The sequence below is a fragment of the Chlorocebus sabaeus genome, chromosome 4 (assembly GCF_047675955.1).
Source record: "Chlorocebus sabaeus isolate Y175 chromosome 4, mChlSab1.0.hap1, whole genome shotgun sequence".
Lineage (NCBI taxonomy): Eukaryota > Metazoa > Chordata > Mammalia > Primates > Cercopithecidae > Chlorocebus > Chlorocebus sabaeus.
In genome coordinates, this window is record NC_132907.1 from 20724980 (window position 1) to 20743197 (window position 18218).

Below are 18218 nucleotides of genomic sequence, written 5' to 3' on the forward strand. Positions count from 1 at the left end.
TGTTTCCCTGAGTTCTGTAAACCATTCTAGCAAATGATCAAACCTGAGGGTGGGGGGTATGGGGACCCCCCATTTATAGCTGTTCAGTCAGAAGTTCCAGAGGCCTGGACTTACAACTGGCCTCTGAAATAGGGGGCAGTCCTGTGGGACTGAGCCCTTAATCTGTGCCATTTGACTCTAACCCCAAGTAACACAGTGTCAGAATTGAGTTTAATTGTAGCACACCCAGCTATTGGAGAATTGGTCAGTGGGAGAAAATACCCCACACATTCTGGTGACCAGAAATGTTGTGAAAGCATGGTAGGGGGAAACATTTTTCCCCCATTATGTTAATATAACCAGAAGGGCATCTGACACAGTTACTTTATACAGATCTCTACGCAGTGGGGAAAAACTCCTGGATACTATGAAAGGGAGAAACATGAGTATGAGTAGTTTTTCTCAAAGTAGCCCTTAGAAGAGAGGAAGAAGATGGGAATGGAGCCTGAAGCAAAATGAAGCGACTGCCCAGCTGGTGCAAGGCCAGCCTCTTACCGTAGTGCGGGATGATGGCCCAGGCCATGGCAGAGGCATAGATGCCACCGATCATCCAGAACATGCAGAGCCAGCTCAGGTGTTCACCCCGCTTTTCCCGGGCCAGCACTTCAGCAAAGTACGAGAACACAGTCGGTATGGCTCCTCCAATCCTGCCAAGACGTACAGAGAATACATGAAATCAGGGTGTGGACAGTTAATGTGAAATGCAAAGGGCAGAGCCAAAGCAAACTCTAACAACACATGCTTTCTCCCTATCCCAGCATATCAACAAACATATTTTCTATTATTTTTACAACGTAAAAATTATAGTCTCTATATTTAATAAAGGTTTATTATCCCTCCAAAAACTTGAACCTGCAATTAAGCTATGTTACCAAGAGGTGGCAGTGGTGTTTGTCTCAGGTGATTTATAGAGCTTAACATGAGATTCCGTTGGCTTTTCAGCTTATGGTTTATGTGATATTTATAAAAACTTACATTGACTTCCTATAATCTAGTGAATATTTTAATTAACTTGTTTTTAAAAAGAGTTGCTGTGCCATGTCCCACTCATGATGTGGGGACTTTGGAAACAGCTTCAAACACCTCTAGGGTACTATCTGTAATCTGTATTTACTCACTGCTATCCCACAGCAGCACTAAATTAGGTTAATGGGTTGACAAACACAGGATGAATGGGGTCATTTCCAAGATTAGCTCTAGTCCCAATCCAGTAGATAGTACTGCTAAACAAGTAAACATGAAAGGGACACTTGTAGAAAAAAATAAGGAGCTGGTAGTTTAGATATCAATAGAATGGAATATAATGCTTCCTTTCAGTAGAAGCTAGTTATAAGAGCTGCTGATTGAGCTCTGGGGAGATGACAGAAACAGTGACCTCTACCCAGGGTAAGGGTGCTCAAATGAGGGTTTATGGAATCAAAATAGTGTTCATTTTTAGGAGATGGGCCAAGATTTCATCACAATTTCAAATAGGTCTTAGCCCTAAAACTTTAGGAACCACTGCCTGAAAAAGCAAGGTAGTAAAGAAAAATATTACTATCACTCCAAGCAATATGTGAGTTTTAAAGTATTTGTTTAAAAAGACACACAACATAGGTACATGGTTGAGATGACACAAAATCTAATACAGTTAGCAAATAGGCACTGATTCATTTTTGTTCAGATTTCTGTAAGGTAAATTGCTATTGACATTTCATGCAAATTTGATGTCAAGGAGTAAAGCATGTTTATTTATTCAGCAATAACTGATTTTCTTAGAGCCTTTGATATGATAAAGAAGTATTGGCAGTGTCCTTAACAAATACAATTTAGTGAAAGGTCATTTTGGCAGCAAACTAGTGTACCAAATAAACCATAGGATTTACAATGTCATCCCGCATCAACTGGTAGGTGAAAATACAACACCATTTCATGTATTTGCCTCTGTTTAAAGTGATGCCATAGTTACCCATCAGTGGACATGGGAAGACCACTTAGGCTGGTGCTTTCCAATCTATGGGTTGCAAAATTTACTTTAGTAGCTATAAACAGTAAACAGCATTTTAAAAAATGAGATAGTGATAAAATATTTAAGTGCAACCTAAGTAATAAGGATAAGCATAAGTATCATTTCACGAAATTCGTGTTATAAACATATTTGTAATGTATAATGTACATATATAAAATATATAATGGGTCGCAGTGTGTTTCTTAGTGGGAGTTCCTGTTCAAAGAGTTTAAAATTCACAGACTTTAGGCATCTATATCAGTTTCTCTGGGCTATGACAGCGGTGGTTCTACCTAAAATTTCTAGAGGTGTGACTCAATCTGTCTTCAGATTGAGCACCATCACACACAGACGCAGCCAACCAAGTCCAAGTCCATAAGCAAACCCTCAAACAAGAAACAAATGCATGTGGTGGATTGTTTCAGCTCAGAGCTGGCTCTATACTGCACCATATTAGACTCATACACTTCTCTTGTCTGGGATTCTTGAGGCGCTCATATAATATATAGCTAGTTGAATTTTATTTTATTTTGTTTTAATTTTTTGATGGAATGCAGATAGTAAAATTGAAAGACATCATTTAATTAATCTTCTGTGCCATGAGACTCCACCAGGCTGTCTACAAAGACCACTGGGAGGCTGAAGATCACTTGAGCCCAAGAGTTTGAGGCTGTAGTGAGCCTTAAAGGGCCACTGCATTCCAGCCTGGGTGGCAGAGTGAGACCCTTTCAAGAGGTAAGCTGCATGCTTGCTTGCTATCTGTGATCATTAAACGCCCTGAAAACAAATACCACATATCAATCATGACAAAAAACAAATGTGCGATTTATTGGTACAGTAAGCTAGTTGAATTTTAAAACTCAACAATATTTTGAACAGATTTTAAGTGGTTTCATTATAACACACAATTCTAGTGTGAAATAAAATGTCTGTGTCACAAATAATTTTATGATACTCCTGTTTTTCATTTGATGTGAAGAATCCGTTTCTCTGCACCATAAAATCCCAGCTCCCTACTCTATGGTTTCACTTCTCAAGGCATAAAAATAGTCCTAGTTTTTACTGACTTTTCACATCCTCATTAATGTTTCATCAGGACTCTGGACATCCTGTTAATAACTATAACTTAAATTCCGTGAAGGCACAATTGTATGCCAGGATATGCCAGCACCCTCTGGACCAAGATAAATGTACTTTGGTGTGGCTATAATTTCTTTCTTTCCTTTTTTTTTTTTTTTTTTTTGCAGTGTGGCTATAATTTCAAGTGGAAGACTATAGATTTGCCTGTTAGTTTTAAACAAATCATTGTTACATAAGAATATACCAAGTTGTAGGGGCTTCTAGGCAATCCAGCTGGTTTTTATTCAATGCCTCTTTTTCACATGGTTATTTTTTCTGGATGTCTCTCAATATTTGTAAAGCAGGCTGCAAGGAACTGCTAAGGAATACTAAGGGATAAGTGAGACTGAAGAATTAGAGAAGGCTTCTATTTAAATTCTTTGCAAAGTTATTTAGATTCAGCAATATATAAAACAATCCAAGCATTCACATTTCTTATTGTGGGCTGATCATCTACTTTGGGGAAAAAATTACTCCTTGTACTACTGTGATGTCCTTTAAGCAGAGAAAAAACTATTACTATTACTATTACTAGTGTTTCACACCCCATATACCCCTTGAAGGTGGGGACTATATCATATTCATTCTTGAGTCCCCATTAACTGGCCCAGGGGACATGTGCTAAGTGTCCACGCAAAATAACTGAATTTTCCAGACTCTTCAATGTTGTAGTTGGCATACCAAGTCTCCTGGAGTAATCTGTTCTGATGATTTAAGTATCTCCAGTGAATAGAAAGATACACCTCACTTTGTGAACCAATACAACCATAATAGAAGTTGAGGGTTCTGGACTGAAAGTTTTGACAGCAATGGAGCCCGCAAAGAGTTCCCAAGTTGCTCTATGCCTTAGTTGCTGTGGTCACCTCTTGACCAAATGACCTGATGGTCCTTGTCATGGAGAGAGCTCCCTTGGAACTGCTCAGAGGATACTGGGCAATCCCACTGGGCATTCCAGGAGCTTCTGTAACACCTGTGAGCATTTCAGAAAAAGGTTGCAGATGCTATAATGATCATCAGAAAAATATTTAGGGAAGAGATAAAGCAAGAGCTTTCAGGTCTTACAACATAATTTGATTCCTCTGATAAATTTTGAAGATGAGAAAAATCTGCCACTCCCCAGCCCCCAAATCTCATAAATTAAAAAGAAGTTTCCCATTATGATTCTACCTCAATATTGCATGTGAGGGGTTAAAAATTTCCTTATTTGTTGTTTTTTGTTTGTTTATTACACTGAGATACAATTTCTGAAAATATACGAAGAAATAAAAAAATTAAATGAAAGTCCTTAAATCCTCATGTATCAGTAGGTCTTAAATAGAGTTGACTTTGCCCCCTCTTTGCTCTTTGCAGATGTCTGGCAACTTCTGGAGACCTTTAAGTTGTCATACCTTGGGGGGTGCTGCTGGCATCTAGAGGGTAGAGGCCAGGGATGCTGCTACACACCCTACAACTCACAGAACAGCTCCTTACAAAAAAGAACTATCCAGTCCAAAATATTAATAGCGCTAGGGTTGAGAAACTTTTGCAGTGGGGGACTAATGTGGAAAATATAATTGGTTTTATATAAAAGTCTATAAAATAAGACAAATATATTTTACATTAACTGATGGGAAACACATCCTTAAATCCAGTTAACATGGAGAGCTTAGTGTTCATTATATAATGATCAGTTAGTTACTGTTGAAATCTGCTCAAGTTCTTTTTTTTTAAGTTATATTTAATGGAATGTTTACATAAATGAAGCAATGAGATCAGAGAGGCTTATAAAGAATTTTTCTCAGTATTGGATATTAAGTCTATTTTATTAGCTGTCAAAAATGTCAAACCTTAATTATCCTTGGTAATAAGAGGCAAAGAAGGAATAACAATAGAAATTCACACTCTACATAGGTGTGAGATTAGCCAGATTCAAAATAACTTAATTCGTACAAACGAAATAGAATGCTAATATTTGAAATTTCAGAGTTGGAGTTATTCCTTAAGTAATATTAGTTCTCGGTTTTTGCAACTTTAATTATCCAAATATAAAGAAACTAAAATATTCTGTATTAAACACATTCCTAGAATGAATCAGAACCTCCCCAATCCACAGGCAAGCAGACCCAGACACACACACACCACACACACACACACACACACACAACACCTCAATAGGTTTGCACACGACTCAATACTAGGCATCTCGTAAATATCATGAAACATATTCATTTATTTTCCTCAATAATCTAAGGCAAATTCACAAGTGGTATATTGTGTAAAGCAAAGAATGTGTTAGCATTGCAGACAAAATTTCTCCTCTGTTGGGAAATGTGAGGCACACAAGTTAAATCAGTTTAGCACAGCAGGATGACAGAGTATGCCAAGTCTGCCTCTCTGCACAAACCACACTGGGAAACTGGAAAGCCTGACTGCCTTAACCCTGTGAATTTCACAGCCATGCCTCATATTACTCCAGTTCAGATGGCAACCCAGTGGGGATGATGTTTGTTCCCATGCTTCATCACACTGATGTACGCACGCAGGCTGTTTCAGGAAAAGGTGGGGAGGGGTTCAGGTTTCTGCAATGCAAGAGGGAGATTACAGATAAAAAGAGTAACTATACTCAAAATGGCTTGAAGCATGGCATTTTCGAGAGAAATTATGGAATGTTTGATGATTCTTTGTCTTGAGAAGGGATTCTACTGAATAATTCTGTTCTGCTTTAATTTTCTATCTAGCATGTAACAAAGAATAATTCATTCTAACTTATTTCACAATATAATTGTCAAGCAGTCCTTTACCTCAATCTTCCATTTCCCATTTCCATTGGAAAATGGGGCATTCTGCAAGAACATAATTAAGGAGAAAGTTGAATAATTATTGTAAAGTCACATGTTCAATACAAATAATAAACAGAGGGCAGGGTCTACCAAGAGCTGACTCTGGCAGCTTTTATAAGACAAATATTATAGGATTATAAAAAGATTAGTGAATGGTCTGGCCTATGTCAGGAATCACAACTACAAATAACTTGCATGCAAAATATTCTTTTAATTCTTACTCGGAATCAACAAAAAGGAGAGAAGACACTGAATTGTCAGGCAAATTGCACAACAATTCAGAACCAATTTATTATGTTATAAATTGGACCCAGAAATAAGGGATTAGAACAGCAGTCCAAAGATGAACCTTTCAGTCTCTTCCACTTTATGAAAGTAAATAGAATATCACAGACCTTGGGGAGATTGTTCAGAGGCTTAGATGAAAGAGCACAGACCTAATGCTCTTTCTGAATAGGCTAGGTCAGCACAGAAAATAAGGTTGCTGTATAGATCAGAAGGCACATGTTTGCTATCAGTGATAAAGATAGAAATGGGAGAAAAACACATACTGGTAACTGAACTCATCATCAAATCAAGAACAAGAATTTCCTGTGCCCAGTGGCAATGCCAAAGGATGGATGATTTGGGTAGCTTTAGTCCTTCAATTTCCAAAGCCACAATTTGAAAAATAATATTCTTCAATATATGAAGTTGCCATTTTCTAAATATTATGTAAACTATGAGTAGAATAATGAGTAGAAAAATTGGTTATTTAAAAAATACTGATCTTTAAGTATATAATTTGTGGGAAAAACTGCATTGCTAAGAAAACAGCTGCAATTCAGCTCCCTTAGCCCTGGTCTGCTACCAGATTGGTGGCCTAACCCCCTAAAACTGTAGAGGTCCATGCATCCACAGTAGCAGACTTAATACCACTGAGGAAAGTGGCATAGTCATGGATCAGGACTTTAATACTGTCTTGAAAAAAAATTAGCTATTGATAGAGTTGGAAGAATGCCTTCCCATAGCATCTAAAGGTGACATGAATAAAGATGGCAATGATCATTATGATGTTCTATAATAAATGATAAAACATGTAGATGTATCTAGCCTCTTGCTGTATACATTTTCTCATTCATTCCTGCACTCATCCTCACACCCACCCTTCATTTACCCATTATCCACCCATTATCCCTCTATCCACCCCCTCACCCAGTCAAACTCTGGGCCAGGCACATCACCAGTTGTTGGAGGTACAGGCATGAAGCACACAGATTCCTGCTGTGGGCTCCACAGAGTGAATTCTAAAGAGTGCATATGGCTAATTTTTCACAATTATACACTGTGGGTCTGGAAGATCTTTTGTTCTGTTCCTTCTCCTTTGTGATCAATAGTACCTTTGCCGAAGGGTATACTGGGAAACAAAGTGTGTCCCAAAGGTCAGCCTTTTTGTTGGAAAGTAAAAAGCATTGCCTAAGACAGTGCTTTCCAATAGAAAATGTGAGCCACATATGTAATTTTAAATTTTTCTAGAAAAGACATTAAAACAAAACAATCATGTAAAGTTAATTTTAATATATATTCATTTAACCCAATATATGTAAAATATTATTTTAACATATAATTAAAGGAAAACTATTGAGATATTTTCCATTCTTTTATATGTTCTAGGTCTTTGAAATCCACTGCTATGTATTTTACACTTACAGCACATCTCAACTTGGACTAGTCACATTTCAAGCACTTGGTAGCTACATGAAGCTAGTGGTTACCATGTTGGACAATGCAGCTCTAAGAAAACACTCACCCACTGTTTACAATTTGGGTTTGAGGTTATTTTTGGATTAAAGATAATCTTGACTGTTGCCTCATTTTACATATCGGGGAAGGTCTTTCCATTCTGATGCTCGGGGCCAGAGATATTTTTGGACTGATCTGTTCAAACATGTATGAGCACATATCATGTATACTTGTGCCATATGAAATCAGAGACATTTCTGGTTGAGTCTGAAGCACAGCACAGCCTGATGGTTATGAGCATGGGCCCTGGAGCCAGACTGCCTAGGTATGAAACCTGATTACATTACTTACTGTGTGACCTCAGATAGGAACTTAACCTCTCTGTACTTCAAATTCCTCATTTATAACGCATAGTTAAGATATATGAATAATGCATGCATCTTTCTCATCGGGTCACTGATGAGAGCCAATTTTTACTAGTATAAAGTGCTGAACACAGCATCTCTTAAGGGGCAAGCACTAGAGAGGTATTCGATAAAATACATTTTAAAAGTCTTAAACAATTTTAAATGACTGCATTTTTCCAATATGATTATTTTAAGTAAAAGACTACGTTGAAGGGAAAAATCTCATAGCTCAGAATCAGACTAAAATTCAGAAGACTTGGGAGTCTGTTGAACATTTGGAAGCAATAATCAATCCGTGCCTCAATTTTCTTATAAAAAAGGCACACCATTTTTATATGACTAATTATTTAAAACAACTGTGGAAATAAATGGGATGCTACATATAACGTACTCTGAATAATTCCAGTTAATGACGATGATTTCTATAAAGCCAAGGTATTCTTACTGTAACTCAATACAGCTAATGAATGAATATTGCAAATAGCTATGAAGTACACATTTGGTAGGTTCTATTCACAGAGGAAGGAATTACTATTCTTTAATTTATGATATACAGATACATTGAAATTTCATTTTAATTTCTGTTGCTGTTATATTTTTCTCCTGACCTTCCTGCTTAGCAATGCCAGGCCTTCAGTGGAAAGCTCCCGACTCTGATATTGCCTGGCATCCAAAGTACTATCATTCTCGTAATTAACAGTGACTGGATACAAATAATTTAATTCAGGGTCAAATGAAAATGAATCAATGGTGCCAACTCCATTTCCCATCTTTCTAATTTTCTGTAACAAAAGAGGGGAGGAAAGTGTCTGTTTCTTGGTGTGAGATTCGTTTAGGAAAGTGATAGACAGATGAATAATTGGTGATGTCCTAGTCCTCCTTCCCACGAAACACTGTTGTCCCCAGGCAGGAAAATCATTCATTGTACTGAATAAACATTTAAAGTCACACACAATATGTCATCTGGACATATTTGTGTTTCTAAGAAGTTATGCTCATGACTTGGTTTGATGAATTAAGAGGAAAGTACATGTGGAGACAATAAAATATAAACTCAAGAAGATCTCAGTTTAAAACAAGAACTTGATCAGGTGCAGCAGCTCATGCCTGCAATCCCAGCACTTTGGAAAGCCAAGGCCAGGAGGATTACTTGAATCCAGGAGTTTGAAACCAGCCTGGGCAACATAGGGAGACCTTGTTTGCACAAAATATTTTTAAAAATTAGCTGGGTGTGGTGGCATGCATCTGTGGTCCCAGCTAAGGATGCTGAGGTAGGAGGATCACTTGAGCCCAGGAGGTCAAGGCTGCAGCGAACCATGATCACACCACTGCATTCCAGCTTGGGTGACAGAGAGAGATCTCATCTCAAAAAACAAAACAAAACAACAAAATAAAATAAAATAAGAACTCCTTCCAGTCCCCTTTGTATGCAGAAACAGTGCTGCTAATGATGCTTCAGCAATGAAATAAGACATAGCAACTGGAAATCTGTAGCAATTTTGATAAAATCAACACACAGGTAAACCTTGGATTCAGAATGTACAGTTTACTTATTTACAGAGTTGCAGGTTTAAATTGACTTTAATTGCAATTTAAGTCCTAGCTGAATTACTCCTGGTCCCACCACTGCACCTCAATCTGCAAAATGAAAAGTTTGGACTCTCTGACCTAGAACTTCTCTTTGTTCTAAAATTCCTAGTAAATGAAGTTGATGGACAGGCCCTGTACCAATTAAATGTAGGGATTCTGTACCAATGTGGGGATTCTACCAGCTGCTGAGTAGGTCTGTTCCAATTATGCAGTCCAGAAGTGTGGAATTAGGCACGGGATGGATTCAGTGCCTGACTCACTGGGCCCACTGTGAAACAGACCTGAGCTGAAACACCATTGATTATCTGCCTTCCATAAGTCCCTGCTCTGGCTGGTTGGCCACAGTGACATTTGTGTCTCCTGGAATTAGTGTCAGTTTAGAGCCAGTGTCCACAAGCCCTGAGAAGTCTGATTATTTCCTTTCCCCCATGTACACTCTTCCTGGTAAAAGGCCTTCAGTCCCTTTGGGGAAGCTGGGAGAAAGATTAACAGTATAAATATTTAGCTGTGTACCAAGATCCTTCTTCAAGGAGGACCAGCCTCCCCTTCATTCAGTTGGTTCTGGGTCTGTAATCCAGCTCCAGTCTGGGAATGATGGAGGGGACATGACTCTGTTTTTATGATGCAAGTTAGGTTTTCATTCACTTGTCATAGAAGTTTTCTACTTATACACTTATACAGATCAAGTAAGAATTGAGTAGACTTCCTATCTATTTCACTTCATGGGTAACTAGCCAATGCCACAGATGGCTGCAAGTCAGACTATGCTGGTTGCTGCTTGAACTCCACTGTCTTTTACAACACCTACTCCCACCCACCCTGCCATGGGCAATTAAGCGATGTTGAGCAAGATGACAGTCCCAGCCCTTTGGAATTTACATGCTGGTGTAGGAGAGAAAGAAGAACATAAAAAGTAAATATTTTCAGGCATCAATTGTACGTACTGCCAAGGAGACAAAACAGGAAACTGTCTGAGACCCATTGGGTGTGTGGTCTCAGGAAACGCCTCTGGGAAGCTGTGAGTGGGAAAGTCCTGGGAGAAGAAGCTTCAAAGCAGAAAGGATGGCAAGTACTGTACTCCTAGGAAATGCGTGGAGTGTGGGGGGCTCTGTGCACCAGAGGCCCACAAAAGAAATATTACCAACATTTTGGAATGTTTTTTCATTTAGTTTTTCTCAATTTAAAAACTGGATCAGATATGGTTGGAGGGAGTTGTTTAAGTCGATACAACATGGTCTTTCATTTAAGGTCTCTAGGATGAGAATCTTGATTCTCTGGCTTAAGTTTTAATAAAGAAAGTTTAAATAAAATGAGAATATATAAAAATTCAGCTGCTTCTGTACTGAGTTAATAAGCAATGGGAATGAAGGGTTTAAATATGACACGCCTTTGAAAACAAGAAGAGCATTTAAAGGGAAATTTTCTTATTCACAATGTTATTATTGTTTTCTCCTTCCTCTGTGAGATTCCCAAGCCCCTTGTGACCTCTTTTCAGGCTCTAATTCTTGGAAGATGGGGACTAGAAGAGCTGCCTGTCTGTACAGACTGTAAGCAACTTGAGGTGAGGGCTCAGCTATATCCATGAAAAACCTTGCATGCTTCCAGTGGGTAGAGTAGGTGTTGCAATGTTTTTTGAGTTGAATTGGAATGGAATTGGAGAAAAAGAGACTTTGATGAGATTCCTCAGAGACTCAGAAACAGAGTACCCAGATAAACTCTAGAGCTGTTGAGAAAAACCCTGGGCCATGAAGGTAGCACTTCACAAAGCAAACAAAAGTAAAATAGCCCATAAACTTTGGTGAAGAAGAAAAATATGGCAATGGTCAATTTTACGTGTTAACTTGACTGGATTAACAGATACCTAGACAGCTGGTGTCTTAGTCCATTTTTGTTGCTATAAAGGAATACCTGAGGTGGGGCAATTTATAAAGAAAAGGGGTTTATTTGGCTATGGTTCTGTTGGCTGGAAGACTGGGCATCTGATGAGGGCCTCAGGATGCTTCCACTCAGGGGAGAGTGCAAAGGGGAGCTGGCATGTGCAGAGATCACATGGCGAGAGAGGGAGCAAAAGAGAGGGCTGGGGGTGCCAGGCTTATTTTTAAACAACCAACTCTCGTGGGAACTAATAGAGCAATAACTCATTCACATTAATCTAATCATGATAGATTCACCTCCATGACCTAAAAACCTCCCATCAGGCCCCACCTTCAACACTGGGGATCAAATTTTAACATGAGATTTGGAAAGGTCAGACATCCAAACTACAGCAGCTAGTAAAGCATTATTTCTGGGTGTGTCTGTGAGGGTGTTTCTGGAGGAGATTGGCATGCAAACTGGTAAACTGAGTGGGGAAGTTCTGCCCTCAGTATGGGTGGGGACCATCCCATCAGTTGTGAACCTGGAGAGAACAAAAAGGTAGAGGAAATTCTGATTTGCTCTCTCTCAGAGCTGGAACATCCTTCCTCTCCTGTCCTGGGACAACAGATGTCCAGGTTCTCTGGCCTTTGGACTCTGGGACTTGCACTAGCAGCCCCCTGAGTTATCAGGCCTTCAGCCTTGGAATGAGAGCTATATTATCAGCTTCCCTGGTTCTGAGGCCTTCAAACTTGTACTGAGCCATGCTACTGGCATCCTAGAATTTCCAGCTTGCAGAAGGCCTGCCATGGGACTCCTCAGCCTCCATAATTGTGTGAGTCATTGCCTTAATTAGTCCTCTCTCATATCTATCTATCTATCTATCTATCTATCTATCTATCTATCTATCCATCCATCCATCCATCTAATCTATCCATTCTTTCCCATTGGTTCTGTCTCTTTGGAGAATGCTGACCAATACAGATTTCTTCCCTCATTTTCCTTAATAACTTCATTTCTCAGGTCCTCTCAGTTGCTGTATCCCACAAAACTCCGCAGAGGTTTTGCCACCTGGACTAAGGTAACTAAGCTCATATGACTTCCCCCTCAGTACTGCCCGCAGACTAGGTACTCACCATTTATTATAGAGATTAACTTGATTTATGCTTGATTTTACTTGCCATGTTTTCTCCCAAATATTTTGTCCCTGATTAGGCCTTTCTGTTTCTTGCATGGGCCAGACTTGAAATTTAAAAGCCAGAAAGGGGTCTCTTTCTGCCTCCTCCCCTGCTGTCACACTGAGGCAATCAGCATAGTACAGCTTAGCTAAATGTATGGGAGGAGGAATAAAGGAGATAAGAAATGCCAAACTATGAGTGAGTGTTTCTAAACGTTATCCTACATTATCTTCTCTACCTTGTACTTTCAATGCATCATCTCATTTGATCTTCACACTCCAAGGTAAGAATGCAAAGTCCTAATTTCTTCTTTTACAAAAGAAAAAGCAGTCAAGAGAGCCTGCGTGACTTTCCTAAGACTCCATGATAAAGGGCAGGAGCAGGGCACACCTGGATTTCTTGATTCCCAGCCCCCAGCAGTCCTGACCTGCTGGTTGAAAAATGATTTGTCTGCAACAGGAATGAGGATGATATCAAGAATACATCTAAGTTGTCTCTGCTTTTATATTGCCCTTGAATTTGCTTCTGGACAGTCCATTGGTTTGGAGTATTTTGCAGCCACCACAATGGACCTTTTTCTCTACAGTCTGTTGGGATATCCATGTCACAATCCAGATTGGCAATTAAAATTGCCACAATAATTTGACCACAGTCATGTACTTTTGGGTCTTTGGATATTGCTTAAATTTCCCCAAAAAGATTGCAAACTGAAAGGACTGGAAAATTCAGCACCTATGCTGTTAGTTTTCTCTTGATAGGCTAGTGGTATTACATAGATAACAAAAGGGAGAAGGAAGCTTGGCCCTTCCTGGTGGCAAGAATGTCTTATCCTATGGACCTACTCACTGAGAAGGTCCTTTAACAAACAGCCCCAAATAACATCTGTTCTTCATTCATTCATTTCATTCAATCATTCAATCATTCAACATTTAGGTCTGCTGAAACCCTGTGAGTCCATGATCCAAAATCCATCTCCAAGTTAGCAGCGTATGTAGCCAATCTCAGAAACTGAGCACCAAGGGGCTCCCCTGTGGAGAAAAAGCCTCCTCTCCCCTTTCTCCATTGCTACAAAGCAAACGATTGATTCTGAACATTTTTTTTCCCCCAGGAACAAAATATTTTACACTTTCCCAAACTCTCCAGCCATCTTGGTTTACTGAAATGCACTGTCTTCACTCTAAGGAAAGCTCCTAAAATTTGTGCAAGTTACTCAAGTATTGGCTAAGTGCTCACTGTGTGCAGAATGTAGCATATGAGGAGCTATGGGAAATGCTACTATACATAATTTAGAAAGACATGCTATAGTCCTCTGACCTCTTTTCACAAAACTGTATTCTGCTTTGTAGGTTGTGGTATGTATAATCAACAACCACAACTGACAGCTTTTAAAGTTTATAACCCAGCCCCATTGCCCTCACGTTCTTCATTTAGTTTTTAAAATTGTATATTATTCCTACAGATTCATTTTTATGTTAGGTATCTTGAAAAAAAGTCTCTAAGTTCTCAATTATGAATCAAAATTATACATATATATGTGTGTGTGTATATATATATATTAACTTTTAAGTTCAGGAGTACATGTGCAAGTTTGTTATAGAAGTAAACTTGTGCCATGGGGGTTTGTTATACAGATTATTTTGTCACCCAGGCATTAAGTCTAGTACCCATTCATTACAAAAATTTTATACTTTTACTATTTTTTTTTCTTATTGAAGCAAAGTTTCTCATATATTCCTTATTGAACTATTAGGTTTTTCTGTGCTTATGAATTCTTTCAGTATAGTAATAAGTGCTTTAAGCTCTTTAAAGAAAATGACTTCACCATCAGCTACACTATCCCACTGCATTTGGGTAATAGTGCAACTTCTGTTAATTCGACAGAAGTCAGGAACTTACTAAAAATTATGTCTCCAGGAGGCTTTCTACCAAGTTAAATATGCCAAGTTAACATAGATCAATAAAACAGCATTTATTTGAGACACTCTAATCCTGAATTTAAGAGCACGCTTGAACAGTTCAAACCTTTAATTAGCTCATAACAGGTAGGACAAGAGCTATTTCCTACTTACATTAAATTTTCAGAAGCAGCATATATCTGTGAATGTGTTCTACCATAGAAATGGCATTCCATTTTAAACAATACCCATCTTCTAGAAGTAATAATCAGCTACGAAAACATAGGTGTGTGTTCCCTTCGCTCCTGCATTTAAAGGTTGATAATTACATTTCTAAGAACCAGCATTGTGGCTTCCAGGGCTGACATGAGGATGTGGAGGGAGATGTGTGAAGGGATAATTTCCTCCTAATAAGGTTCTCTAGAGTGGAGAATGTGTTCAATTATGAAGAATAAACACATTACTATAAAATATGAAAGAGAAAACCTTACCCGAATCCAGAAAGTAAGCGACAGAAGAGAAAGAAGCCATAACCTTGGACAAATGAAGAAAGGAAGGCAAAGAATCCGTTGACAGACATGCAAATCAGAAGAGACTGTTTCCTTCCCACTTTGTCTGCCAGTCCTCCCCAGAAGAACGCCCCCACCATCATCCCGAGGTACACTATGCTGCCTGCAACACACAGAAAACAGAGAAACACATCAGAGATTGGGAGTCAATGACACATGTAACAGCAAGTGAACAAGGAACAAACTACATTCCAGCATTTTGCATGGGGAAAATTTCCTTTAAAAATATAACCTTCAGGACATAGTAATCAGTTTTCAAGTTGAAGAGTAAGCTCTGTGGACTACCGTCAGCCATAACCAATTGCATGAGCTGATGAGAAGTCATTTCCTTTACCATCGCATGCACAAAAAGACCAAATGGTCATGTTCCAGCCCGTTTTTGTGGGGATGCGTACAGAGCAGGCAGGCATAAGAACTCACCATACAGAACCATCCTTGCATGTGACCCACAGTCAAGTTACCTTTGGTCCAAATGCCCAGCCTAGCACCATGACAGGGCCAAGATGGGAGACCAAGTCAAGGGCTTCCAGGCCACAGTGGAGCCTCCAGACTGCTTCAAATCTCTGCCTGTAGCCAATGACCTGGGCCAATGCCAGACTCTCAAGACCCCTCTCAAGGATTCCATGGTTTCTTTTTCTGTGTTCCATCCTAGAAGCGCTTGTTTTTATGGGAGTTAGGAAAGGTGGGTTTAGAGATTATATGAGTTAATTTTAAAATAGTTTCTAACTCTGTCCATAAGAGAAAACTCTTTTTTTGGAGTCAGGAGGTTAAAGAGAAGGAAAAGAGCTTTAGTGTGATGGGAAATATTAAACTTATCATGGTTGGCTTTGATCACTAAGGGAAACAAATGGAAAATCCAGAGTGGGATAGATGTTCCTCTTGGCATTATTGTGAGTATATACTTGAATTTTCTAATTTACTTTCTTCTAAAAAAACAGACCTTTGCCAATGATGATTAAGAATTTCTTCACCTGAATAAACCATGTGGTCATATTGTATCTGAAGAAAAAAGAAAAAAGAAAAGAATAAAAAGAAAAACAAAACAACAACAACAAAAAATAGAAAACCAGACCTGCCACAGGCCCTGTCCAGAATCTTTCTCAGGATGAAATAATATTCCACGTGGCAAATGTTAGTTCAAGAGGGTTTCTACAAGGGTGAAAAATGTCTAGGAAAGATGGCATAAATAACACATGAAGGTTTGTTATATCTGGATGTGGCACTAAAAAAACTGCTACTTCATCTTTTATCCATTTCTACTTTTTCTGATGCTTCACCCAAGAATCATTTTAAAAGGCACATTCAAGATACTCTGTAGCATTTAAGCAAAAATGTAAAAAAAAAAAAAATTAGTTTATTTATTACTTCAGATTAGTTTGGGAATTATCCTATTTGAACACGTACCCTCAAATTAGTTTGGTAAACACACAGTTAAAGAAGCAATACGGAAAAAAAAACACTTGGCAAGCTCTCATGACCCTCACATCAATAATGCAGGGATGCTGTTTTGCAGATAACTGAGTACACTCAGCTACAGTGAATGGTGAATGTTGAGAGCAATTGTAAAATAAGACAAAATAAAAGCTGCCTTTATTTAGACTGGGTTACTAAAGAGAATGGGGTGGTCAACCTTTGCCTGTGTGGGGAGGGTATATTTTTCTCCATACTGTGGTGCTGACTATAGACAGATCATCCTTCTCAATAGAGATTCCTCATATCATGAGACCCAGTGCGCGTCCTGGAGACAATTTAGAGAATGTATCAGTGCAGTGCGAGGGATTCCAAAAGCAGAAGGATTGACCCAGGGAAATGCCTATGTAGCAGATCTCTTATTTATAGCATAAGAGGCTCAAGTTTGCCACTCATGCCTCTCAGAAGATAACCACAAGCTAAGAAACTTTATAAGAATATCTGTGTCTTTTAAAATGCCTACAAATCAGAAAGTGAGCTTTTATAGATCAGGAGTGGCCTGTGGATGCTGTGATCTAAAGACTTGGGAGTCTTTCATATAGCTCCAGCCCAGGGGACAAAGCCTCCCCCATCCCTTTCTCCTTATGTCCTTCAGAACTGCCCCCATCCAGCCCCTGAGCCCTGGGGTAAGCCACCTCGATGGCAATAGTAAACCAAGATCTCTTGTGGTCCACCTGAATTATCTGACTACAGAAAGCATGAGTAACAGAGAGACAAGCTGCCTGCATTCAATCAATAACCACTTATTATCTTTTAGTGATAATAGTAAACAACAGTGCCTGGTACTACTTTCACTGAGTGAGCATCTGCTTGTGCCAGGCACTCTTTCAGGAACATTCCATATGTTGGTTCACTTAGTCCTCACCATAGTCCCACAAAGTGAGTATTATTAAGCCATTTTATAGATCAGAAAACTAAGGCTCAGACAGATTATTCAACTTGATCTCATGGAGAGTAAGTGGCTAGCCAGGGTTGTGAAAAGAAGTTTCTCTGACTAAAGTCTGGGGGTCTTTCTCAGGACTGATATTCTATTTCACCAGGCTCAACTGCCCTGGCCCTTCCACTGGGAAGTCCTGGACTTTCCCTTGATCCAGCAACTAAGGGGTTAAAACCTGATGCTACAGGGTAATACTTAGAGCTATAAACACGTTATTTTGATTCCCTGGCTATCCTTGTTATTAATTATTTTGAATATTGCCATTGTTCTTCCTGCTAAACTCAACTTGGGAACCCCTGTTATGTGCAAACCAGAAACCAGGTGATGTGAAGCAAGGTCTTTAGTTGGGTGTTAATTTCTGCTTGAGCGCAACCCTGTTGTGTTTAAAGAAAGTGCATCTGAGATCTCGGGGCAAGGCAGGTTAACCAAGATTCTTACTGTGCCCTAGACTCTCACCATCCACTGCTTTCTGCATTCCTCCTACCACCCTTTCCCTAAAGGCATTTGGACTTTCAGACCCCTGAGAATACGGGATTTACGGTCTGGGGAAAGTGGCTTATCAAAAACAAAGGCAGTGAAACATCTATGGCCTCCTGGGATCATAGGATCAGAACAAAACAATGCAGAAGTGT

The 18218-nt window shown here is 39.1% G+C and overlaps 1 protein-coding gene and 1 non-coding gene across 2 annotated transcripts in view; one reads left to right on the forward strand and one right to left on the reverse strand.

Moving 5' to 3' along the window:
- SV2C (synaptic vesicle glycoprotein 2C) overlaps positions 1 to 18218 on the reverse strand; it is a 252207-nt gene that overhangs the window by 124576 nt on the left and 109413 nt on the right. Inside the window, exons 3-4 of the mRNA XM_007975799.3 lie at positions 15102 to 15282; positions 535 to 686 (exon numbers count right to left, since the gene is read on the reverse strand). Coding sequence (XP_007973990.3) covers positions 535 to 686; positions 15102 to 15282 — 333 coding nt within the window. The remainder of the gene's footprint in view (positions 1 to 534; positions 687 to 15101; positions 15283 to 18218) is intronic.
- LOC119618391 (small nucleolar RNA SNORD36) lies at positions 16122 to 16188 on the forward strand. The gene has a single exon (XR_005234702.1). It is a non-coding gene; the product is annotated as a small nucleolar RNA SNORD36 (small nucleolar RNA).